Source organism: Cetorhinus maximus, chromosome 1 (genome assembly GCF_964194155.1).
Source record: "Cetorhinus maximus chromosome 1, sCetMax3.hap1.1, whole genome shotgun sequence".
NCBI classification, from domain to species: domain Eukaryota; kingdom Metazoa; phylum Chordata; class Chondrichthyes; order Lamniformes; family Cetorhinidae; genus Cetorhinus; species Cetorhinus maximus.
In genome coordinates this window covers 8,776,961-8,803,516 of record NC_135879.1, presented here as the reverse complement: position 1 = coordinate 8,803,516, position 26,556 = coordinate 8,776,961, and the positions used below count along the sequence as shown (strand labels likewise).

The 26,556-nt window shown below is 43.9% G+C and overlaps 1 protein-coding gene across 1 annotated transcript in view; it reads left to right on the top strand.

The window, feature by feature from the left end:
• Nucleotides 1–26,556, top strand: part of ccser1 (coiled-coil serine-rich protein 1) — a 1,189,706-nt gene that overhangs the window by 770,564 nt on the left and 392,586 nt on the right. The window contains exon 9 of the mRNA XM_078570902.1: nucleotides 24,670–24,747. Within this exon, the coding sequence (XP_078427028.1) occupies nucleotides 24,670–24,747 (78 nt within the window). The remainder of the gene's footprint in view (nucleotides 1–24,669; nucleotides 24,748–26,556) is intronic.

Genomic DNA, 26,556 nt, shown 5'->3' with positions numbered 1-26,556 from the left:
GGGGTGGGGTGGGGAAAGGGAATTCAGCAAGCCTTCCTACTGCTGATAACTGTCCAATGATCTGTAAGGAAAGGTGTATTTCTATGGATGCAGGATCAAGTGCAGTTATAGAATCTTACAGCATGTAAGGAAACTATTCAGCCCATCATGCCTGTGCCAGCTTTGAAAAAGCTACCCAATTAGACCCATTCCCCTGTTCATTCCCCATAGGCTTGCATTTGTTTCTTTTTACCAGTTCCCTTTCCAAAGTTGCTATTGCATCTGCTTCCACCACCTGTTCAGATAAACATTTCAGATCATCATAACTCGCTTAAAAATAATTCTCCTCATCTCCCCTTTGGTTCTTTTGTCAAATATTTTAAATATGTTCGTGAACTGGTGCCAGTGGAAACAGCTTCTCCCTATATCTATTCTATTAAAGTCCCTCATGATTCTGAATACCTCCATTAAGTCTTCCCATAGCCTTCTCTGCTCCAAAGAGAAGACCCCAAACTTCTCTAGACTCGCCAATCGAATGAAGTTCTCCTACCCTGGCACTAGTCAAGTAAATCTCCTCCATGTGCCATGTCCAAAGCCTTGACATCCTTCCTGAAATGTGCTACTTTGAATTGGACACAATACTCCAACTGAGGCCTAACCAGTGATTTATTAAAGTTTAGCATAATAATCACTTCAACGAGCACAACTCATAAGGCAACCCGTGTCTCCAGGATACTGGCCGGAAGGCCAGATGTACACTTAAAAAATGAAAAGTGTGCAGGACTATGTAGATAGAGCAAGTAGCAGTGGAACTAACTGAACAGCTCTTTCAAAGATTCAGTACAGGGTCCATGGACCGAATGGCCTCCTGCTGTGCTGTATGATTCTATGATCAAGTGCTACAGGACTGGTAGTTCTACAGGATATTTGTGTCACACTTATGATTACAATAATGTAACATTTCTCTTCTAACAGGGATGTCAGACAATTGCTCAGCTTCAGAGTTCAGTTGATTTACACGGACACTGTTACAGGAGTTATCTGGCAATACATGATTACCACCTGCGCTCCTAAGTTTGATTCCATCTGGGTCATTGCACGTGTTCTACACCGAGATCGTAATTCCATTAAATATTTTGTAAAATAGTCCTCCTCCAGTCAATCATGTGACTCTCACGCTGAAGGGATGATATCTCAATAGACTCTCGGAGTCTTCGATCAATGTCGCCTTAGTTCCATTGAGCTGTCGTTGGTAGTGTTTTCATTTTATTGAGGTCGTAATATATTATAGAATTCCTAGGTGGCGGAGTGTGAATAAAAGGCTGTAATTTATTCTCTGGTTCAAATGGCATCTATAAACCATTCAAGTTTTGCTGTTATGGCCTATGATATCATCTCAATACATTAATTAAATTATAGCCTTATTACTTACACCCGAACATGTGTAATTTGATATAGAATGATCTAAATAATGTAACAATTGTGACATTTAATCAAACAAACTGGAATTATTAGCATTGAATCCCATGTTTAAAAATGACACTTTTTGGAGTGCTTAGTATTTTAAATTCCAGCTTGTTTACCATAGCTTGCTCTTTTGATAATGGATGTTAAATATAATTACCACGGTGAGGGAGTCAGTGCCTCACCTGGGTTGTCTGCCTCCAAGTAGTCAGGGGATTTAAAAATTACAATTGAATATTTCAAACACTACAAAAACAACAGCTTGTCCTAGAACCCTTCACAAGAGTATAATCAGACAAAACAGTTTTGACAGCGAGCCAAAGAAGGAAGCTTTGGAATGGGTGATGAAAAGCTTGGTCAAAGAGGTGGTAGATTTAAAGGAGTGTCTTAAAGGAGTGTGGAGAGGTGGAGACATTTAGGGAGGGAATTCCCGAGCCCGAGGCCTACACAGCTGATGGTACAGCCATCTGTGATAGGTCGAAGGAAGCTGGCAATGCGTAAAAACCCAAAATCAGAGGAGGGCACAGAGGATTGTGGGGATGGAGGAGGTTACGCAGATTGAGGGGCGAAACCAAGGAGGGATATTTACACAGGGACAAAAATGTTAAAATGGAGATGATCGGGGACTGGGAGCTACTGTAAATCAGCAAACCCAGAGGTAATGGATGAACGAGACTTGGTGTGAGTTTGGATACAGGTAGCAGAGTTTTGGATGAGTTTAAGGTTATTGGGAATGGAAGGTCGAAGAACATTAAATGATCTTTAAATGCAGTCTTTCCTTTGGTTCATTGTTGATAGCAGGGCCTTTAATGTCTAGATCCTACCTTTGGAATTTCCTGCCTAAAGCTCTCAATCTCTGCCTCCCTCTTTTGACAATCTCCATAAAATTCATGAGCTTTCGGTCACCTCTGTTAATCTCTTCTTTCATGGCATTTGACCTGCTTTAATTCCTACAGACTTACCCTGTGAAGCACAGTAGGGAGTTTTTATTTAACATCAAGGAAACATTATAAATATAAGTTCTTGTTGCAATGTGATGTTAGCTTTTAGGAAAGAGTATGATTGCTTCTACAGACTAAAATTAAAAGCCACAAGACAATGGGCGGAATCGTCCCAGATTTGCACTAAGTGCGGTAGCGGGTGGGTAAAACGATGTTTTACCCACCAGCTGCAATGGTGGCTTTTCATGCCGTATCATCCCACACCCGCCACATTAATTATGCAATCCTGGGATACATGCCGTTTCGATGGCAGGTGGGTTCCGATTCGCCTGCCACGCCGTCATCTCACCACTTCCTCACGCCAGGCATTTAAAGTACAGCCGCGCTCAGTGCTTCCAGCCCAGGATTGCAGCAAAGAAGACATGGCTCTGAAAGGCAAGAAGACTGCAGCCCTCGAGTGCCTTTTGAACGCCGTGGAGGCCCGCTGTGATGTCCTCACACATTCATTGGCATCTCACTCACTGCCAGCTCAAGGGACCATCACCACCTATTCTCACACACATGCTCTCACATGCTCATCTGGCTTCACCTCCTCTTGAGACTGCCTCCTCAGCCCTCGCCATCTTGAGGCCACTTGCACAGATCAAGACATGCCCCCACACACACCCTGGGATACCCTCCTTCCCCAGTACAGCCCTCGTGCTGAGGCCACTTCTACCCCTTCCCCAAGCAAGACCTTGCCCAGCAGCCATGGAAAGGCCACCCACGTATGGCTGATCTGGCAGGCAGAGACCTGTCCCCCTAAAAGTGATGTGGTGCTGTCTGTGAAGCCTGGTGCTAATGACTGCGAATGCTGCCCGAAGCAAGGTAGACAAACAAACCTTGAAGTTCTGAGTGAACTGCAGCCCCCCAGGTGTGCAAGTTATGTATGCTGTTGTGAAACACGTCAGCATGTTTTCCCGTCGACGTGGGTGGACAATCCAGCGGGGGGCAGGGGGGTGGTGAGTCCGGCGAGCTGGCCTTATAATGATATGCTGACGTATTACAATGAGGTTCCCGATGTCCAATGGTGGGAAACACAGCTCGCCATCGAAGGGCTGAGCCGACGGTCATAAACTGGTTTCACAACATCATGAAACCGATTTTTGGCCTTCTCGCCATATTGTACGCTCATGTCACCGCGAACGCCCGACGCCAGCGGGCACAGAAAGTCCCGGCCAATGTATTGAAGCGCAGGAGACTTTGAAGTCATAAGAAATACTCATAGCTGTTCAGGCACTTGGGAAGAGAGGCAAGCGAAGAGATGTGGAGAGATAACTTTCTAAATTATTCAGAGAAAGACCAAAAATCACTGGTGTTATGACTTTATTTTAAAAATGTCATTTTATAGGCATCTTTAGAGAATGGTTCCCTGGCCAGGAATAAGTCACAAGCAATACTAGGGTGATTACATCAAGAGTAAGTGGTATCCGGCAGTGAGTAACAAGCTAGAAATTTAATCAGTGACTTTGACTTTCTTCTTGATGCAGCCAGGTAGCTGTTGACTCCTTGTGAGAGTGTAAAATGAGTGATGGTGAGTCAGCTGCTCATTTTACATCTCTTAGCACTTTCGTTTCCCTTGAAGCCCAGACCTATCCCAGTGAAATCAGCGGAAGCATATATTTTGGGTCTCACATCCAGACACCTGTGGCAGTAATAGAGTATACATGAGACACCAGCGGGTAGGATTTATATATCATTCAATTAAGCCTGATGTGCTAATAGCCTGTGTCATAACTGTGATGTAGATTTATCATGAGTTCTGTTTGCACTACAATATCAAGTAAAAGATTAAAATGATAATAGATAAGATTTGAGGTTGAGCATGGGTTACAGAATTGTCCCAAGGCCACCAAACTGAAAGAGTTTTTTTTCTTCCCTCCATAGTGTACAATTGTGACTTTTGTTAATCACTCCAGACAATGACATGTTAACACGACTGTTACAATAAGATTACCTAAAGGGAGAAATCCTATCTTCTACTCTTGCTGAGTTACTCTTTGTTGTTGTAAAATTAATTATCAGGAGGAATTTTTCCCTTCATATAAAGTTTGATATCTCCTCAACACAAGACTGTCTTTAATGACCAGAGGCACCAAGATGCATTGATGTAACCCACCCGAATGCTCAGGAAAACATCTCTGGGTGGTTCTGTACACTCAGGAGGAAAAGGGTGGGCACTGAGCAGATGGAAAGAGGAATCAAGAGCATGAAAATAGAAGGCATGTGAAAATGGAAATTGACTGAAAGCTGGGCAGAGGGTGGTAAAGCAGAATGAACTGGGTTGAGGGTATGAGTGCAGTGGCTGAACAAGTGAGGAGAAACCCAATATTAAGTGGAGCGGAGGGTGCATGAAGGAAGGCAAGGCAGTCACAAACCAGCACAGCTGGTTAAAGCGAGATCAGAAAACACAAGCAGGGACCCCCATGCAGTTAAAGTTCAAAGCTACTGCAGTATATTGGGCAGACCTCTGTTTAGTCATTGCCTATTTCAAATAAAATCCTTCAAGCCACTCCATTTAAACTGCACCCCCATACTTTGAAACACAACCATCATACAAACAACTACCAAGAAGTTTTGATCAAATCACCTGAGTAAAGAACTAATTGCACCTTCTTAACATCCTTTGAGCACTTGTGTCTGTTGTTGATCCTATGACAATCGCCCTGGGCTGCATTTAACATCTTCCAAAGACTAGCTGTTTCTGATTTACTGCAGTCTCTTTAGGAACATTAGGAACAGGAGGAGGCCATTCAGCTCCAGGAGCCTGTTATGCCATTCAGGAATCAAATCACGGCTGATCGGCACCTCGGCTGCATTTTCCCGCCTCTCCTCCTTATCCATTGATGCTCTTCAGCCCACAAGAAGCACGAACCGATAAGAGAGAATCTTGGTCAGACTGGGCAATCCATGGATGATGGGAAACCAAACAGGAGGACAGCTCAAGAAATGCAGCAAGGATTAGAGCCCCTCTCAATTAATGGCTACATACACCAAAGACTGGTGGAGCTTGCATTGTAAGCGAGCCTGAATTTCACTTGAGACTGGGATTCCAACTTTGACTTCTGGAACATTGACCAGAACATTCAGCTAATTAAAAAAAAGAAACGTTTCCGATTTTTCTAAAGGTTAGATGTCACGGTACTCAATTCAGAGTTTGGTAAGCTGGTGTAATTTCTGTAGAGGATATACTTAGGACTTCAGTACTACCCATGTACAGCATGCTTACACAAATAGACAGATGGGCAAGGTCCATGGAGCACTGTGCCTGTTCATGTAGTGTTAATAACAGAATCGGTCCTTGGCATGTATATTATTCAGATCTGTTGAAGTGGATAAGATGTACTGCAGCTGACGAACCCATTTTGTTTGATTATCTGACATTTTAATATCTTTTAGCATTAAAAAAAGACACTGAGGTAGAATTTGACTGTGTCTGATTGTGCAAAATGGCTGATGGTGACATAGCAGCATCATTCACATCCCTCCAATCTTTAATGAGAGTCAATGGCAATAAAAATTAGAGGAGTCATAAAGCGGGCTGCTGATTCGCTCTTATTTGTTCTACACAATTGTACAAAGACAAAATTCATCTCACTGTGCATTGCAAATCTTATCAATGACTTTACACAGATCATCATGACCACTAGTTTTATGGATGAGTCTGTGAGAAAGTTAATGAGTGGGAAATTCAACAACAACTTGCATTAATATAGAGCCCTCAGTGGAGAAAAATGTTTCAAGGGACTACACAGGGGTGACCAAAGACGCATTCACGCAGAGCCGTGTGAGATGTTTGGGCAACTGACCTAAAGCTTGGTGAAAGGAGGAGAGACAAATAGGTACGGGGCAGAGATATTTAGAGAAAATATTCCGGAGCTTAGGTCTGAGGCAGCTGAAGGCACGGTCACCAGTGGTAGAGTGATTAAAATGGGAGATGCATTTAAAAGGCGAAAGGCTTTATCGATAACACTTGTTTCCTTTTCCTTTGATCTCCTGGAATGGGTCTCTAATTACTCAAGGGAGTCTGAGAGGAATTTTCCAGAGATTTTGCTCCTGAGCTTTTCTTTGGTTTTCTGCCTCTCCCTCCCAGGAGATTACAAGAGGTGAGGGGTTTTGGTGGTGGGGGGGAGGGGGAATGGGGAAAGGGACGTGAGATTTTTATGGGGCCTGCGAGGGGTGGGGGTGGATGGCAAGTGTCTGGATATGACGGGCTGAATTTTACAGGCTGCCCTCAGGCAGGTGGGCCCATAAATTGATGTATCACCGGTGGTGTTTCTGCTACCTGACCCCACCCCCACCATGATTTTACAGGTGATGGGGGAGATGTCAGGTGAACCACCCGCCTGTGGCCCAATTTAGGGCCTTAAGCAGGCAATGAATGCCCACTTAAGAGCCTCACCCTGTTGCCGCTCCAATTTAATGGGTGGCAGGAGAGGCCTGCACCAAAAGTGCAGCCCAGCAGGTTTAACCGTGTGGGCTGCTGGCCAGTTAAAGGGAGGGAGAGGTGTTGCCTCTTTTCCGAGCTCCCTATGCCATTCAGAGGCAACCCCCACCCCACATCCATCCTCTCCTCCCACCTACCTGGGTTCTGGGTCATCTGAGGAATCTTCTCCAGTGGTTCTTGTAATACCAGCAGTGGCCACTGGTCTGGAGGTACTGCTGGTCGTGTAGAGCTCCTCTGATTGGCTTGTAGCTCTATGAGGTGGGAGGTCTTCCTGGAGATGGATGAAAATCCCACTTCATAATACTTTAAAGAGCCATCATCTGAAAAATTGAAATGGGTGAGATGGTCAATTAAGCAGAGGCCGGCTCACCCCCAACGGTTATGAGGTGTGAGGAGCCCACGCTCAGCATATAACCTAGCGCTAGGTTCCAGCCATCATTCGTGTGGGGTAAACTTGATGGAGCGGTAAATATTTTCTTGCCCGTCAGTGTGTATACAGAATGAACATGAGACAGAGTGCGTGTTGCTGAGACTGAAATATTTTGAAATTCATGTGTAATGGATCTGGTTTAATTTTCATTGTATCTGATTTAAGCCTTTTAGTAATCTAAGGAAAAGTTCTCAAACAATATAATAAAATATATTGCATACCAAGTACCACGCATTACATCTGTAAGGGAACATGTTAAATTTAGCTGGAGGAGGTTTCAGAAAAAAAGAATCATACTTTTCTCATTGCCTCAAATAAGCAATGGAAGGTGAAATCTAGATCAGTTATTGGAAATTTTATTGAATCACTTGCTGCTTGTATTTTTTCAAAATGGTTCTAGGCATCACTTTTATCATCCAGATGAATATCTCACCAAATAAATAACATTTGTGAAGTAGAAATCCCATAGAAACATTACAATTTCCATTAAAATTATGAAAATTGCCCTTTCATTGAAAGAGAGAGGGAGCTTTACATTCCCACTAAGGAACTAGACCTTGGCCTTACACCTTGGTGTTCTGCTATGCTTTGGCAGTTTTATTTTTTAACTTTGCTACACAGAAGCACATGTTTGCTTTCTTGCTCTCCCTCTCTCTCTCTCTCCTTCTTTGCCTCCTTAAGCTTAATCATAGGTAAAACATTTCATTTTATTGAGGCTGGGCCAGCAGTTGCAGCCACATTGGATGAACAGGTTGTCACATTCAGTCAGTCAAACATTGGGGTAAGAAAGGGTTTTCTTTATGCCCGTTTCTCAGCTATAAAATGGGTGAAAACATAACGATAAATATAGATTAAATAGGACTTACATGTTGATGGGTTGGCTTGTGAGGGTACAGCTATTCCACTAAGCCTGAGTGGGGCAGGTCCAGCCTTGATGAGTTTTGCTGAGGGATCCTCATATCATATACAAACCTAATTTAAGATGGCCACCCTGGGGGCCTGTACACTTGGGCATCCTTTGAGCACAGGGCAGAGCCCTGTGAAGTTGGGTATTTTTGCACATTGAAGATTGATTTCTACCCCATTACCTCCACTATTGGGTGGGATTTGAGTCACTATAACTAGAACCAAGGAATAAAAATACGCCTGGGAAGATTAGATCAGTTAAGAGCTTCCTCCAAATGTGCCTGTAAAAGCTTTGTTAAAATGTTTTGCTTGAATGGAGATATTGATATGGGAGAGGTTTTTCTTAGAAGCTTTCTCCTTCAAGAATAGTCCTTCCTGAATTTCTGATTTTACATCAACCTCTCATTTGCTGAACAAAAGGAAACTTTCACAAAATATTACCAAGGACACATTGGCTTTTCAGTTCTCTTTCAGATGAATATATTTAAATATCAAAGATTAATAGCATTTCGAAGTGTAAAAATTTACTTGTCACTCCTATGTTGTAAAAATGGTAAAATGTCTTCAGGTAAATAGATTGATTCCCCTGTGTTGACATAAATGTGGCATATGCCTTGTCAGATCTCAACTCAACATGCTTTGTGTGCACTGTACTGATGGAGCACAGATTTGGACACCTTCCAATAGCTAATGCATTATTTTCTGCATCCATCCTCCTGTTTAAGACGAGTTCAGGAGAAAAAGAACCTTTGTGGTTTTTGTGAATAGAAAAATCTTGTTTTGGTCCAGAAAACAAAATCTATTTTGGCTTGCAGGCTCTCTGTTCAAAAAATAATTATAGTCACTGATTCGACAGTCGGAGCTGGGGAGATACTCACCAGCTTCATGTCTGCTGACACTTTGGGAGAAATGATATCGGTGAAGAATGGCTTAATTGCCATTTTCCTGGCAGATGCTGAATGGCACTGGGGATGGAGGGAAGAGTGAGGGTTTTCAACACATGGAAGGGAAACTTGGAAGTGTTGATGTTGGAAGCTTTGTGCATTGCTCTGAGGAGTTGTGGAGGATTCAACACCATCACACTGAGAAAAGCATTGAATAGTGATCTGAGAGCTTGCATTATAAGATGAGGGAGGCTACGGGCATTGATTTAGATTATTGATCATTGAATATGACTAGGGAATCCTTTTGTATTGATCTAAGAAGCTTTGACCAATAATCCAGGAGCATCCAATATGAAATACATTGAATATTGATAGACAGCTCTGGATATTGGTAGAAAGCACTTGAGTGTAATGGGAGCATAACCCTTAGAACCCTTCAATCCAGGAAACAGGAAGCTACTTTTTAAGATGTATTATAGTATGCAGGTCAATGTTTTAAGGACTGAGTGGACTGACTGCTGCATTAACCTGTAATGACATTTTAAGTTGCAGAGGTGCTGCAAGGTTAAGGAAAAATAAAAGAAATAACTGGCATTTAAAGAGCACCTTTTATAGCCCCAGGGCATCCCAAAGCACTTTACAACCAATAATCTATCTTTTGAAGTGTGATCATTGTTGTGATGCAAGGAACATGTCAGCCAATTTGTACACAGCGAGGTCCCAAAAACAGCAATGTGATAATGACCAGATAATCTTTTTTTGATTGAAGGGTAAATGTTGGCCAGGACACTGACGTATTTGCACTATGATGTTTGACATACATGACACTCTATGCATGCTGTGCAGTTCCAGATTTACCCTGAATAGATGATCAAATTAAACAAGCTAACATGCTCTAACCTCATCAACCTGAACTAAGACAGAGTCTTTTTTTATTATTCGTTCACGTGATGTGGGAGTCGCTGGCTAGGGCAGTGTTTATTGCCTATTCCCAATAGCCCTTGAGAAGATGGTGGTGTGCTGCCGCCTTGAATCGCTGTAGTCCATGTGTTGTGAAAACATGCATAGTGCTGTTAGGGAGGGTGTTCCAGCTTTTTGATCCAGTGACAGTGAAAGAACGGCAATATAGTCCCAAGTCAGGATGGTGAGTGGCTTTGAGGGGAACTTGCAGTTGGTGATGTTCCCATGGATCTGCTGCCCTTGTCCTTCTAGGTGGTAGAGTTCGTAGGTTTGGAAGATGCTGTTGAAGGAGCCTTGGCTGAGTTGCTGCAGTGCATCTTGTGGATGGTACACATTGCTGCCACTGTGCGCTAGTGGCAGAGGGAGCCTATGTTGAAGGTAGTGGATTGGGTGCCAGTCAAGCAGGCTGTTTTGTCCTGGATTGTGTTGAGCTTCTTGAGTGTATATGGAGCTGCATCATCTAGGCAAGTGAAACCGTAATGGTTTAAGATGTGTTACATAGCATTTCTGGGTTCCTTTGCCCTTGAGAATGTTCACTTTAAGATTAAAACTCTCTGTGTTTATGTACTCCAGTGACAGTTAACATGAAGGCATCGTGACCGTTTTTTCTTAATTTCAAATGCTCGCCCCTGTTCATGATGTGGGTATAGATTAAGCTAATTCACTGAGCTGCCAGACTCTCCACTGGCATTCCATAGAAAGAATAGGCTGAATTTATGTATTTATTTTTATTCATTCTTGGGATGTGGCATCGTTATTAGGTCAGCATTTATTGCCCATCCCTAATTTCCCTTGAAAAGCTGCCTTTTTGAACCACTGCAGTCCATGTGGTGTAGATACACCCACAGTGCTGTTAGGGAGGGAATTCCAGGATTTTAACCCAGCAACAGTAAAGGAACACTGATATGTTTCCAAGCCAGGATGGTGAGTGGCCGGGAAGAGAACTTCCAGATGGTGGAGTTCCCATCTATCTGCTGCCATTGTCCTTCTAGATGGTAGTGGTCATGGGTTTGGAATGTGCTGTCTAAGGAGCCTTGGTGAGTTCCTGCAGTGCGTCTTGTAGATGGTACACACTGCTGCTACTGTGCATTGGTGGTGGAGGGAGTGAATGTTTATGGATGGGATGCCAATCAAGCGGGCTGCTTTGTCCTGGATGGTGTCAAGCTTCTTGAGTGTTGGAGCCGCAGTCATCCAGGTAAGTGGAGAATATTCCATCACACTCCTGACTTGTGCCTTGTAGATGGCGGACAGACTTTGGGAAGTCAGGAGGTGAGTTACTCACTGCAGGATTCCTAGCCTCTGACCTGCTCTGGTAGCCACAGTATTTATATGACTGGTCCAGTTCAGTTTCTGGTCATTGGTAACCCCCAGGATTTTGATAGTGGGGGATTCTGCAAATGTAATTCCATTGAATGTCAAGGGGTGATGGTTAGATTCTCTCTTGTTATAATGTCATAGTGTCGTTGTCTGGCACTTGTGTGGTGCGAATGTCACTTGCCACTTGTCAGCCCAGGCCTGGATATTGTCCAGATCTTGCTGCATTTGGACATAGACTGCTTCAGTATCTGAGGAGTCACAAATGGTGCTGAACATTGTGCAATCATCAGTGAACATCCTTCTGACCTTATGATGTAAGGAAGGTCATTGATGAAGCAGCTGAAGCAGCTGAACTCCTGCAGTGATGTCCTGGAACTGAGATGATTGACCTCAACAACCACAACCATCTTCCTTTGTGCTCGGTATGACTCCAACCAGCAGAAACTTTTCCCCCTGATTCCCATTGACTCCACTTTTACTAGGGCTCCTTGATGCCATGCATGGTCAAATGCTGCCTTGATGTCAAGGGCAGTCACCCTCACCACACCAATCAGTGTGCTTGTTATGATCTAATTAGTTCTCAACCAGCCTGAATCCCGTTTAATGCTGCACCTGACTTCATGGAGTCCTTACACCATGATATTTCTACCTGTAAACCAGATTTCCATAAAAGGAGCCAAAGTATAATATCATGCAGTGTTGCTGATGCCTGTGGATCTGCAGTATATCAACAATCCAAAAGCCATTAACTGGACGTATGAGGTACTTGCACTGAAAGTGCAGCTGGGCACAGGCTTTATTTAAAAAATGTATTACAAAATTTTATTACTTGTACAGCAGGAAGTTTTTTTTTAAAAACAAGTGAATTCTCACTAATTCATTGCACGAAAATTGTGGACTATTGAGGATCACTTTGTTTCCATGTTTGTTGCTAAAACTGATTTGATAAATTGTTTTAAAATTGTCCTTATGGTCGTCAGAATGGTCAGGAAGCATTCTGTTCCACGCACCCCGAAGGCTTATTTCTTCTCTACCTTCACTTTATTTAGTGTTGGCATCCTCCTCTCACCATCTCAGGATGGCTTCCAACTATAAACATGGGGAGCCAATGTAATGTTTTCAAGTTTGCGGATGATACAAAACTAGGTGGAATGTGATTTGTTGAGGATGGTGCAAAGAGGCTTCAAGGAGATTTAGCCAAGCTCAGTGAGTGGGCAAGAACATGGCAGATGGAATATAATGTGGGAAAATGTGAAGTTATCCACTATGGGAGGTAAAAAACTCAAGTACAGCGATTTTCGTAAATAGTGAGACATTGGAGAGTGTTGATGTCCAGAGGGACTTGGGTGCCCTTGTTTGTGAGTCAGTCGGCTGAATATTATGGGGGAGGGTGGATGGTTTGCCACCACATCCCACCCCATCCCGGAAGCAAAATCGCCTTGGAGCCAACCTACTCCACGCCGGCCCGACCCGCAGCCTTAACGCGCTGCGGGCAGGCTAACCAAGGGCTGAATGGGGTTTTCTGCCCCTCACTGGGAACGAAGTCCAGCCCACAGGAGCTGCCGGCCAATCCGATTGGCAAGCAGCTCCATCAGTCCCAGCAGCGTTAGTGGGTACTGTTGGAACTGCAAGAGGAGGAAGAAGAAGGCCCAGGGATCCCCAGAGAGAGGTAAGTCCAGGGCCTTGGGCAGGGAGGGTTTGGACAGGTCAAGAAGGGGGATGGAAGTTAGAGAGTGGGTTTAAGGCTGTGGGTGAGTAGGAGGAGGGATGTGTTCTATTTTAGGGAGCCGCACCCCCCATTCGGCAAAGGGAATCCCCCGAAGATAGAAACCCCTTGCTTCCCGCCCTTTGAAGAGATTATTTAAAAAACCGGGCTGCCCACTCCTGCCTGACTGCCCACACCAAATGCTATATGGCGTGGGTCACATATTATCAGGGCAATGGGCTTGGTAACAAGCCTTTTTGACCTTTGATTATCTATTCAAATATGGTGGGCAGGTTGCTGATTTCAGCACCTGCCCACCTCCCGTATTATGGGGATGAGCTCAAGGGTGCATGGGAAAGGGGTGGCACCTGCCCTATTTTACATGCGCCCCCACCGGAAACATGCCCGGCTTGGGGCAGGTAAAATGCAGCCCACTGGAAGCTAACAGTCAGGTGTAGCAAACAATTAGGAAGGCAAATGGTATGTTGGCCTTTATTGCAAGAGGATTTGAGTGCTGGAACAAAGATATCTTATTGCAATTGTATAGAGCCTTGGTGAGGCAGCACTTTGAGTATTGTGTACAGTTTTGGTCTCCTTACCTACGGAAGGATACACTTGTTATAGAGGGAGCACGACAAAGGTTCACCAGACTGATTCCTGGGATGGTGGGATTGTTCTATGAGGAGAGATTGAGGAGACTGGGCCTATATTCTCTAGCGGTGATCTCACTGAAACAAAATTTGTACAGGGCTCGACAGGGTAGATATAGGAAGGATGTTTCCCTGGCTGGGTTATCTTAGAACCAAGGGACACAGTCTCAGAATAAGGGGCAGGCCACTTAGGGCTGAGATGAGGAGGAATTCCTTCACTCAGAGGGTGGTGAACCTTTGGAATTCTCCACCCCAGAGGGCTGTCATGGCTCAATCATTGAGTATGTTCAAGACAGAGATTAATAGATTTCTAGATATTAAAGATATCAAGGGATATGGAGATAGTGCAGGAAAATGGCATTGAGGTAGAGGATCAGCCGTGATCTAGTTGTATGGCAGAGCAGGCTCAAGGCCAGGGTTTTTTGGCCCCATCGCGGGTGAGACCCTCCATGGGCAAGGCAACACCCCAGCCAGAAGTCCATTGACTTGCGGCGGGACTGGAAGATCGTGGCGGTGGGCGGGTGTGGAAAATCCTACCCTAAGTAGCCAAATGGCCTACACCTGCTCCTATTTCCTATGTTGCTAACTGAGTCTCCTTTCAGGTCATGTCAGCCAGAAACTTATCTATGTCAGGTGGGCTGGGCGGGAGAAGGCGGGCGCGGAGCCGATTGCTGCCCGCGATCGGTTGCGCGCCACCAATTAAGGCCCGGCCAGCATGATGCATGGCCAGTAGTGCGCTACCTGTGCAGGCGGGGGGAGGAGGGAAAGAGCACAAAAGAGTGCAGAAATCTCCCTGAGGCACGGAGCTGCCTCAGGGAGGTTAAGTTGAGAGTGAAACTTTTTAATGAAGGAGGAAAAAATAATTTAAGCATTTCCCATCATGTGATAGTGTCACATGAGCTGGGACATGTTTGTGAATTGAGCAAAAATTAATTAATGATTTTATAAAACCATCAGGAAACCTCATCCCACCCGTGGATGAGGTTCCCTGAAAAATGCGAAGGCCGCTTGGGCTCTTCGCCTGCCCGCCAGCATTAAGGTTGGATGGTCAGTGTTGCTAACGACTTTAATTGTTTTTTTAATGGCCTTAATAGGTCGTTGACAGTTCAGTGGTGCGAGCCCGCTAAACGAAATATATAAATGTTGCGCGATGATATCGGAACGCACGCCCAAGGTCATTGCACGTCATTTTGCGCATTGGCATGTCGGGCCCGCCCCCACATGCCGACGGCAATATTCTGGCCATAGATGCTCAATCTTCATCTCCTTCCCATTGTAAGCCGCTCCTCTCTGCTCCTTTGTTCAAATGAGATGTTAAAATGAGACCCTGTCTTGACTCTCTGAGATAGATAGAAAATATCCCTTGCCATTGTTTTAAAGAGCAGGGAGTTCTCCCTGGCGTCCGGGCCAACTTCAGTCCCTCCATCATGATAACAGACCATCTGCTCATTATCTATCTCATTGCTGTTTGTGAGAACTTGCTGTATGCAAAGTGATTGCTGTATCCCCTACATTGTAACACTGACTTTAAAAGTACTTTAATGGCAGTAAAGTTCTTTTGGGATGTTCCGAAATCATGATTTTCTTTTTAGTCATTCATGGGTTTTGGATATCACTGTGGCCTAGCATTTATTGCCCATCCTAATTCCCCTTGAAAAGGGGATTTGCATTGATACATTACCTTTGTGCTGGGCTTGCCTTCTTAATAGCTGAGCATCTTGCTCGGCCATTTCAGAAGGCAGTTAAGAGCCACGTTGCTGAGGGTTTGAAGTCACATATAGGCCAGACCAGATAAGGACAGCATATTTCCTTGCCTGAAAGTCATTGGTGAAAAGGGTGGGGTTTTTTCCCCCAACAATCCACCATCGTGGTCACCATGACAGATGCCAGCTTTTTGTTCCAAATTTATTTAATTAACTGAATTTACATTCCCCACCTGCCATGGTGGGCTTTGAATTAGGGTCAGCGGCTTGTTTGTCCCAGCCTCTGGATTACTGGTCTGGTAACATAACCACTGTGCTATCATTCCCACAAAGGTAATGTGTCAATGCAAATCCTTCCATTCATACCACCCTCCCCCCTTCCATCTCTCCCGTCCCTCCTTTCCCTCGCCCTCTTTTCTCTCCCCACCATCCTTTCTCAGTAGTTAGATGCAGCGCTAACTCCTGCTACTCCAGGGGACTAAATGCAACTGCCTGCTATGAATGGAAAGCCCCTGACACCAAAAAATATTGGAAAGAAAGAGCAATTTACACTGTGGCGTTAGACTTGAAAATAAATGGGAGAGTCTCCATTTGCATTCAAGAAAAAGGAGAATGATTTAGTGCTAAAATGACCATTTACTGAGAATATTCAGTCAATATGGAATTGTTACCGAGGCAGATCATGAGCTAAGATGCATCTTAAGAACATTTAGTTACAAATAAGAGGAAGTTTTGTGTATACCAGAGGAGATTCAGTCTTGAAGCCAGCCCAATACTGTCTTCATGCAAGGGTTACACTTTCGATCTGGGCTAGTCAGGAGCAGGATTCCCTGTTGATGTTCTTCTCGACTGTGGAACATTGAGATTAATTGTAATGCCGGAATCATTATCCTGTTCAAATCATTTAACTCAACTGTAGATTAAACTGCACGCTTCTGGTCAATGTCAACGAGATGGCACTTTCCCAACTTACCCAGCTTTTAGTCTTGTGTGTGAATGTGTGTAAGTGATGTCTCCATGCATTTTCCCCCCGTACTCAATATCAATCCAGAGAGTAATTGGAGGCATTTTTAACCTAACTCCCTGGCTGGAAACTCTCAGAAATTAGTGGAATTCTGCTTTTACACTCCAACCATTTTAATTCTCAATTGAAGATGATTCCATCCTAATTTGTACCAAATCCAGTTCGCCTGCTGGCCTACGTTGGCTGCCAATTTGACAATACCTGCATTTTCAACTTCTCACTGCTCCCTACCTATGCAAGCACATCTAACTCTCCACCCCTCCAAATCTGGCTTCTTGTGCATCACAATTTTAATCACTTCACCATTTGCAACCTTGCCTTCAGCTGCTTAGGTTCGAGGCTCTGGAATTGTCTCCCCACGCCACTCTGGCTCCCTCAACTCCTTTAAAAAGCTCCTGAAAACCTACCTCTTTCAACTAAGCTTTCACTCACCTGCTCTAGCATCTTCCATGGAGTGGTATGAAATTTTGATTGATCGGGCTCCTGTGAAACGTCTTGGGTCATTGTTCTGAACCAAAGGTGTGCTGTTGTTGCTGTCACTTTGCTTGCACTATTCAGGCTGCACAGAATTTCTGAAAAAGGAGCAGGTTGTGGGTTGATGAATTTCAGCTGTTCTACTGGAAAATGGTGTCCCTTAGCATATGTCTAGAGAATAGCCACATATACAATCTCCTCCATATTCATTAAACCTGCCAACAAGCTGCCTACTAGAATACCCTTCTGCAGGCAATGATGTAAGATATTGTGTGAGAAACTGGGGTTGTTTGCACCCTTTTTTGGGGCACTTTTAGTGTTCTAAAATGATACTTGCAGGGCCTGCGCACACTTATGGGACAAATCATGCCAGAGACCATATTGGTTAGCACGCAGGCAGTGAACATTCCCTAAGAATATGCTGTCATCCTAGGAGAGAAGTGCAGCAGTGCTAAATGTGTGAGAGTACAGTGAAGCGTATGAATGTCAGGTTTGATTCCTGATTGATAGAGGTTATTGGTGGCTGTCATGGGGGAACGATGAACTGAGCAGTGTCTGAGCCTAGTGGTGCAGTTGGTGGGATATTGCCTTTAAAATTTCATTCACTGACCTTGACCGCTAGTGTGACATCATTGAGCTTCTTGCAGAACCTGCATCCAGATCCTTAGGGATTGACCTGCATTGCTATCTATTTCCTTCTGAGCGTATAGATATTGCACAACTCTCCTCCGTTATATCGCCTCTGCCAAAGCCTCTGGTGCAGCATCTAAAAACCCTGGAGACCACTCTCCCCCATGTTGTGCCCTTTTTCAATGTTTCCAGGTCAGAGTCTCTTCCTGCACAACTGCCCACATCTGCTCTAGCCTCAATGCATCTCCCCTTTAAAAGGAGCAGGCTAATTTTAAGCATCTTAGGCAAGCTTTAAGTGGTGCTAGCCGCTTAGGATATTTGCTCTTTGCTCAGGCATAAAGCCAATCAACAGCACGGTTTGTGCCAGCCGGGCACTGAAATCATTGGAATGAGCAGACGGCACAAAGTTAGACAATGAACAGGTGAGAGCTCATGGTGCATTGTGCTCCCTGTGCCCATCTTTGGGGCTATCGAATTTAACTACAATTTATTTTATCTTGAATATCGGTTTGCACTGAAGAATATTGGTGCTGTTCTCTGTTTGTTAGGTAGGAACAGCTGCGATTTATGGATAACCCCATCCGAGAAAAATGCACCTGTATATTATTAATTAATAGGCAGCATGAGAACATCAAAGCTTGTTCCACCTTGCAGTGCATGTTAAATGGACAGATGTTGTGTGAGATTCAGTTCCTAGAAATGACAGACTTGTTTGACGTATTAAACTGAAATCGACACAAGGACAAACAAGAGCTTAATTAAAGTTAATGAGCAAGTACTCACTGGAACTAACAAAAGCATAAACAGCAGTTAATGCTCATATATATATATATCTTGTATTGAAACAATATTGAGAAGTTAGAGCTTTCTCCACTGGACCTGGGAAAGCTAATAGGTGACCAATTAGAGGTCTTCAAGGTCATGTAAGGGTTAAGGTAACTGAAAAATTCCACCAACAGTGACAGTGAAGGGTGAGAATGTGGAATTCTCTGAATATCAGATTAACATAGAAACTAGGAGCAGGAGTAGGCCATTCGGCCCTTCGAGCCTGCTCCGCCATTCATCATGATCGTGGCTGATCATCCAACTCAATAGCCTGCTCCCGCTTTCTCCTCATACCCTTTGATCCCTTTCGCCCCAAGAGCTATACCTAACTCCTTCTTGAAAACATACAATGTTTTGGTCTCAACTACTTTCTGTGGTAACGAATTCCACAGGCTCACCACTCTCTGGGTGAAGAAATTTCTCCTCATCTCAGTCCTAAATGGTCTACCCCGTATCCTCAGACTGTGACCCCTGGTTCTGGACCTCCCCACCATCGGGAACATCCTTCCTGTGTCTACCCTGTCTGGATTCTCTGCCACAAACCTATTTTGGAAGCAGAGGTCGATACATTCTTTTGAAAAGGAACTGGATAGTTTCCTGAATATCAAAAGATGTGGACAGCAAGTGGGAGAATGGAGTTAGACTAGGAGGCTTGTGGGAAGCAACACCAGCACAGACTTGACCAGGCAAATGGCCTTTCCTGTACTGTGATAGTCTATGATTTTCTCGCTCTCTATCTCGCCGCTATTAATTGGCAATCTGTTGGAACACTGTATGTTTGTTTTAGAAAGTTGACAAAGGAAAGATGCATTATGATCCTTTGGACTTCTGCTTTACACAGTTGGCATGTTGCCGCAGCATGAGCTGCTGGTCTCAAGAGAGGAGGAGAGGAAAACAATTGGGGGGACAATTAATATTTTGCCATAACTCTAACATAAATCTACCCAGTGGCCGCCTCTCACTGTTACCACTGTCAAGTTCTTAGTCTCTCCAAATACACCACATGTTACTTCACACAAATGCTTCTTTTCTCTTGTTAGCACTGTCGTTGATTCCAGAGCTGGTTACAGATTCATGTAACACTTCATGTGAAGGACAAGCTGCAAAAGCACAGGAGAAAAAGAACAGTTTTTATTATGTGCAGCTTCAGTTCCTGCTCCATTTTGCAAACAACACCCTTGGAATCACCGCACACCAACTATTATTAATTTGCTATGAAGTAAAAACCAAAACAAAGTAATATATTTATTAAAGATTGTGTATATTAGCTGTTATTTTCACTCTCTTATCTTTCACCAATTACACAATGAAAGCAAGGCTAAATCATCCACAGAACAAATGGAATGTCCCACTCCTGATGATGCATTCCATATATTTCTCCAATTGTGCAAAATAACATAGCAGTTCAGACTTGCTTGAAGCATTTGTGGGTTATGAATCTTTTATTTCCAGGGAAGAGCTTTAATAATATATCGAGTGATGGTGCAATATCCTAAGTCACTTTTATAGGCTTTATTATAGCTCTGAAAGAGATCCCTGCAAAAAAAGACCACTAAAACTTTAATGGTCTGAATGTTATATTAAAACTGTCAACAGAAATGATTATAACTCTTTGTTTCTTTGTGAGGCAGTTGAAAATTTGCACACTGTCTTATCGGAGTACACAGTGAGTTTATTCCATTCATGAAGCAATCTTCCTTTTGTCAATTCATATCACTGTGGGGACAGAGATGCATGCCAGAATTGTGCTAGCAAAAGTAATGAGACATTAGTGTCTTTTTATTTTACTTTCTCCTGCTGCTTGTTCAACAATATGTGTGATGGAAACAGAATGCAGCTATAATATTGTAGGAGGTTATTATGTATGCAAAGACCAATTGTAGACAACATAACTAACCATGTGGGTAAATGGTTTTCAGGATTTGGCTGAATACATTGAGCAACTGAATCATAATTCATGTTCTTAAAAAGTAGTCAGAAGTTAGAAATCGTCTAATCAGAAATTATCATTTTGATTTTGTTTTAAATATTATTCGTTATCATATAACTGTGAAATTTCAAGAAATATAGCTTGTTTATTAATGTATGTTGTTATGTATAATGTATATAGGTTTGTTAACAAACATTTACAAGGGTGATGCCAGAGCTCAGAAGTTATTTCGATTAGGAAGAGTTAAATGAGCTAGAAAAGAGAAGGCCGAGGTGTGACCTGATAGAGGCTGGGATTTTCTGGCCCAGCCCATGGTGGGAATCGTTGCGGGCGGGGCGAAACATTTGATGGACCAGCCAAAGGCCCGTTGACGTCAGGGAGGGAATTTGCAGTCCCACGGCGGGGCGAGACTGGAAAATCCCATCCAGAGATGTTTTTAAAATGGTGGAAGGCTTTTGCCCGCACGGGGAAACCAAAATGGGTGGACGTAACTGTAACATAAGCCACCAATAAATCAAATGAGGAGTTCAGAAGAAACTTCTTTACCGAGAGCGTGGATCGAATGTGAAACTCGCTACCACATGGAGTGATGGCGGTGAAGAGCATTGGTGCATTTGAGAGGAAGCTAAAAAGACACAGGAGGGAGGAAGGAATGGAATAAATTACACTGATAGGGTTAGATGAAGTAGGGTGGGAGCAGGCTCATGTGCAGCATAAACACCAGCATAGACCAGTTGGGCCGATTGGCCTGTTTCTGTGCTGTAAATTCTGTGTAATTCCTTGTAACTTCAGAGACCCCAATTTTAATCAATTGTTCATAACATTGTTTCCTATGATCTACAAATAATTTCTGAAAAAATTTTGCTGTTGTAGGAGGTATAAAAAAACCTAGACAGAATTTTCCTAAAGGCACTGGGGCCCCTGACATTGGGGCCATATGCGGTCAACCATGCGTGTGACCTCAGCATGCCTACCATTGTAACTTTACGTAGGGCAGCCTCCTACTTGACCAGCTGAGTGTTCATCGTCCGATTAAGGATGGTAGGCAGACTAAGGAAGCAGTAACCCCCTGACGCTGCCAATTAATTCAGCCACCCGACCACCTGATGAGAGGCTGCCCCTGCAGCATTGCCAGGCTCCTGGAAAAATCTCAGCGCTGAGGAAAATGGCCTTTGACTGGGGCTTTACGTGGCTTCCTTACTCGCCCTCCTCCATGGGGCCGGCTGCTGATTCCTGTGGCAGCCCACCCCTGGGAAAGCCGGCAAGAGACAAGACAGCATCGAGCAGTGATCCCAACAGTGTTTCCCGCTGCTTTTTTTGTCTACCTTCCCTGTCGATTGGCGCCAAGTTATTTTGCAGTTTGTTCTCTGACTGTTGTGCCTTCATGTGGAACCCCTGGTGCTAGCCAAGGAGAATCTGCATCTCTCCAGCCTGGGCTGAATTCAATCCCAGATACTGGAGGTGCCAGGTCATTGTCTTAAACCAATATAGCCTCTGGTTCCAGTCTACCTTACAGCTTCAGGACTTGCAACCACAAAAGTTTACAGAGCAGCAAGAGGCCATTTGGTCCAACATACCAACATTTTGCTAGAACAGTTCTGACTGCCCTACAAGGCAGCCTTGAGATAAGACAATCCAAATAGAGAAATTAGCTCCATCTTCCATTAGACCAATATTTTGTAGATAATATCGGCACCCACCCATCATAAGCCAAGCAACCCAAGTTCCTCTTTAGTTCTGAAGAAGAGTCACACGGACTCGAAATATTAACTCTGTCTCTCCACAGATGCTGTCAGACCTGCTGGGCTGGATTTTGCCGTCGGCGAGCAGGGGGCGGGGCCCGCTCGCCAACGCACAAAATGACGCGAGATGACATTGGGGGGGAACCCTCGACATCACCGCGCCCCATTTAAATATTCAGGAAGGCGGGGACACAGCGAAATCAGCTGTGGGCCCACCGACCTGTCAATGGCCAATTGAGGCCATTGACAGGGTAGTTAAGACAATTAAATGACCTGCCGGTCCAACCTTAAGGTTGGCGGGCAGGCCAGGAGCCCCGGCGGGCTTCTGAAAAAACATGAAACCTTATCCACCGGCGGGATGAGGTTTCATGTCGGGTTTAAAAAACTTTAATAAAGTTTTAGTGAAATTTATTAACATGTCCCATCTCGTGTGACATTGTCACATGAGGGGAACATGTTAAGGATTTAAAACATTTTTCTATTAATGTTTGAACAAGTGTAAGCGATCTCCCTGAGGCAGTGCTTAGCCTCAGGGAGATGTGCGCTCTATCGTGCGCATGCGCGAATGAGCGCACTCTCGCATTTGGGGAATCCTCCCCCCGCCCGCACAGGAAGGACATAGCGCTTCCTGTCGGACGTCACACCTTAATTGGCCCGCCTACTTAAAATGGCGGCGGGGCCCACTTCTCCGGCGGGGATCGGCTCCCCGCCCGCCGGAGATTGGGTCAGGTAGGCAGAAAATTCTGCCCGCTGAGTTTTTCCAGCACTTTTTGTTTTCGACCCGAGTCCAGTGGCGGCTGCGGGTAATTTTGAATTGGAAATGGAACAGCACAGGTTTAATTCATGTCCTTGTATTTTTTTTCTGGGGAAAAAAGACTTATTTCAGATTCACAAATGACATTTTTCCAAATATATCGCCCCGCCTGACATTAGATTGTGCAAAATGTTGGCAGCTGTTCATGTAAGGAACAGTTGGAATCACAATGCACATATATTATACCTTAATAAAATTGTGTAACACATTAACTGAAGGAAATGTTGAGAAAATAGTTACATGGAGCTGAGAACGCTCGAATATCAGGGGGTGGGGTGGGTGGGCGCTGTTTCATTCGAGTAACCTGTTCCAGTTAGTAATAATTGTGATGTGGCAGATAATCCTTGTTATGGCCAATGGGTTTACTGGAGTCTGCAACTAAATGCTTCAAGTTTCACTCAAGCGGCTTGCGCACAAAACCTAGGCAGTGTAGTACTGAATGAGCACTGAAACGTCAACTGAGGCCCCTTCTGCCCTCTCGAGCAGATGTAAAAAAAGGGGAGATCTCCCTCCATAATTATCCCTCACCTAGCATTATTAGAACAGAGTAACTGGCCATTCCCTTAACACTGAATGTGGAATTTTGCTGTGCGAAATGGCTGCTGCATTACCCTGGGTTACAGCAGTGATCATGGGTGGAATTTAATGTTCCCCACCCTGAGAATGGGCTGGGAGGCAGGTGGGGAGGGGTTCCATACTAAGGGGAGGTAAAGGTTGAGGGCAGCCTTCCCGTCCAAAGGCCTAATTGAGGCCCATAAGCACACTCTCAAGGGCTTTAGCTACCACTGAACCAGCAGTGGGAGGTTGAGGGCTGCACGCCATGGGGGACAAGCCACTTGGTATACTCTGCCAGGCATGTCTGTGGCCTGTTTGTGGGGAAGGACCCTCCTGTTCAGTCACCTTTTGCTCAACGGAGGGACCTGCTGATGGCAAGACTCCACCCCCACTCCCCCACCATTCACCAAAGCCTGCCTGACTGACCCCGATGCGCCTGCCCCACTTACCTTCTTTCTGGTACTCCAGTGACCGACTGCAGTACCAGCAATGGCCATTGCTCCTGGTTGCGCTGTTGGTGCTGGAGAGCTGCTAATTGGCCAGCAGTTCTTGGAGCAGGGACATCCACCCTGCAAAATTTGGAAATCCTCATGGTAGGCACCAGACTGCCTGAGTGGGATTTCATTCCAGCACTGTTCCCAGAAATGATTGTGTCAGGGTTGCCAATGCATCTCGCCGGTGGCAGTGATAGCGCCCATTGTCAGTTTGGGGCATCCTGAGGTCACGAAAGGTGCTATATAAATGCACGTTCCTCCTTTCTTTCACAACTTAAACATATAAATTTCTTTCTCCCGCTCTTGCTGGGGACGTAGGCAGAATTATCAATGTCATCATGAAGTGACTAACTTTCTTGGTCTTTTGATATACTTTTGAAATGAGACATGTAAAGTGATACAAGGTACGATGGGTATGCATTAGAGAGAAGACTTGTTTGTGTATTTTGCTGATATTCATTGTTCTACCATTAGTGGACATGTTTTCAGCTGCTGAGGTCCTAAAACCTGGAATTCCCTCTGTTGACCTCTCCGCCTCTCGATCTCTTCCTCCTCCTTTAAGGTGCTCCTTAAAGCTACCTCATTGATCAAGTGTTTAGTCACCTGACCTGATATCTTCTTACCGTAGTTTGTTGTTGAATTTTGTTTGACATTCTCCCTTGTGCAGATTTTATGGTGTTAAAGGCGCTACATAAATGTATGAGAGTGAAATATGTATTGGTGCAAACAATAAGCAATGTACAATTTCTGTCATAGGATCGCAATCAAAGTGTGCAAAGGGCACATTCCTCACGAGCAGACAAGTCCACACAGACAGAGATCCTCAGTCACGACGTGAGTAATTGTTTGTTTGTTTGCTCTACTTTCTTCCTTTACTGTTGTTTACATCATGCCTGCCCTATTTACATGTGCTGCTTGTTGCTTCCATGCTTATGTTTAATGGGGTGTTCAGAAATAACATCAGTCTTTCTGTTCTTCTGTGGTTCCAGTCTCTTGTTTCAGAATGAGATAATTACAGATCAGTGTATATAACAGCAATACACTTAGTGCATTTAATTACTTGTTCTAAGCAGCAGCTCCCATAAATTCTCTGCAATGAGTTAAAGGGAATTAAAATGCAACAAATAAATATCTTGCCACATTAAAACTGCAGAGCATAAAATATTAAAACTAGACAAATTGAAATGAGGAATTTCTAAGTATCATTACAAAATCGCAAAAGAGAGCCTTGGATTGGGGTCAGTTAGCCCAGTTGGCTAGACGGCTAGAGTATTGTGGCATAGAGTAATGCCAACAGCGTGGGTTCAATCAACCATACTGGCTGTGGTAAATCACAGAGGGCTGGCATTGTTCAACATTGAAGGTAAGTGACCATTCCAGCAATGAATGCTGCAGCGAGGTTTATGTATCAAGCTTAGTTCAGGTTTGAATGGCTGACAGCAAATCAAACTGTAAAGAAACCATTGCCATTTCTGAAGATATTTGTTTCTCCTGGTGGGCCTCAGACCATGACTAGTTTCTCACTCTCTCTCTCTCTCTCTCCCTCTCTCTCAATTTTAAAAATGTTAACGGAATAGTTCAATAGAAACAGAAAAAGAGCCATCGACTCGTGACTGGTCAAAATAGTATCTGAAACTTTGGCAAGTTGTGTTGATAGAGTCCGTAGGAAGTGACTTTGATGTGGAAGAAATATCTATCATTAATTTGCCAAAAAGTCATTAATGTCAACCTCACCAGCAGTGTTTTGTTTTTAGATTCTATCAGGATTTGCAGCTACAACACAAACAACTGATCTTCCAAAGTCATTAGGTGGCATGCCCTATTAAGTCAAGGCAACCCCAATATCACTGCCTTGCTGAGAAAATAGGGATGTAAATCTGAGATTGCCACACAGTTAATTACAATTGGAAATGGAAATCTAACCAACATCTTCATGATTGCAGTAACAATATACAGAATATAAACCAGGGGAATGTTAGAAACATATAGTTGCGATAAAATTTAGATCTGAAGTTTACCCAGTAATAAATGTAGGTAGTCTCACCATGTATGTCTCTAACTTTCTGATTTTATTTAATTTTTTTTAAAAAGTATTACCAATATAATAACCACTGCTACCTGTTCTGAATGGGAGAGGAGTGTTTAAAAACAGTTTTATGATTATATTTTTGAGTAAGCTTCAATTGCTATCATTGTTAATTGACGGGTAGAAAAGTGAGACCTTCCAGAGGGGCTGTTTCCTTTTAGTAACTGCCTGCTAAGCTGCATCTAGATCTAGGTTTTCCTGAGTGCAGCCTTTCAGGCCTAAGATGCTTTTATCATTATGAAAAGACCCATGACGGAAATTGAAGGATTGTACATGACTTTGAAATGTGTATGATTTCAGAGAAAGCCATTCTCTTACTATGCTGTCAACTCTGCAGGCCAAACTTCTGTGAGCAATTTGACTTCTCTGCGTATGGTCCCAATTCTGAAAGCATATGATATATGCCAAGTTCACCACTTGGAGGGAAAGAGGGCAAGGAGTAAGTTGATTGCCAAGGAACGAGGATGCAAAGTAAAGCTTTATGTTTCCAAATAAAATCTCAACACAAGGTGCACAAATAATTTAGTAGCTGTCCCACAAGGCAGGCAACCTTTGTG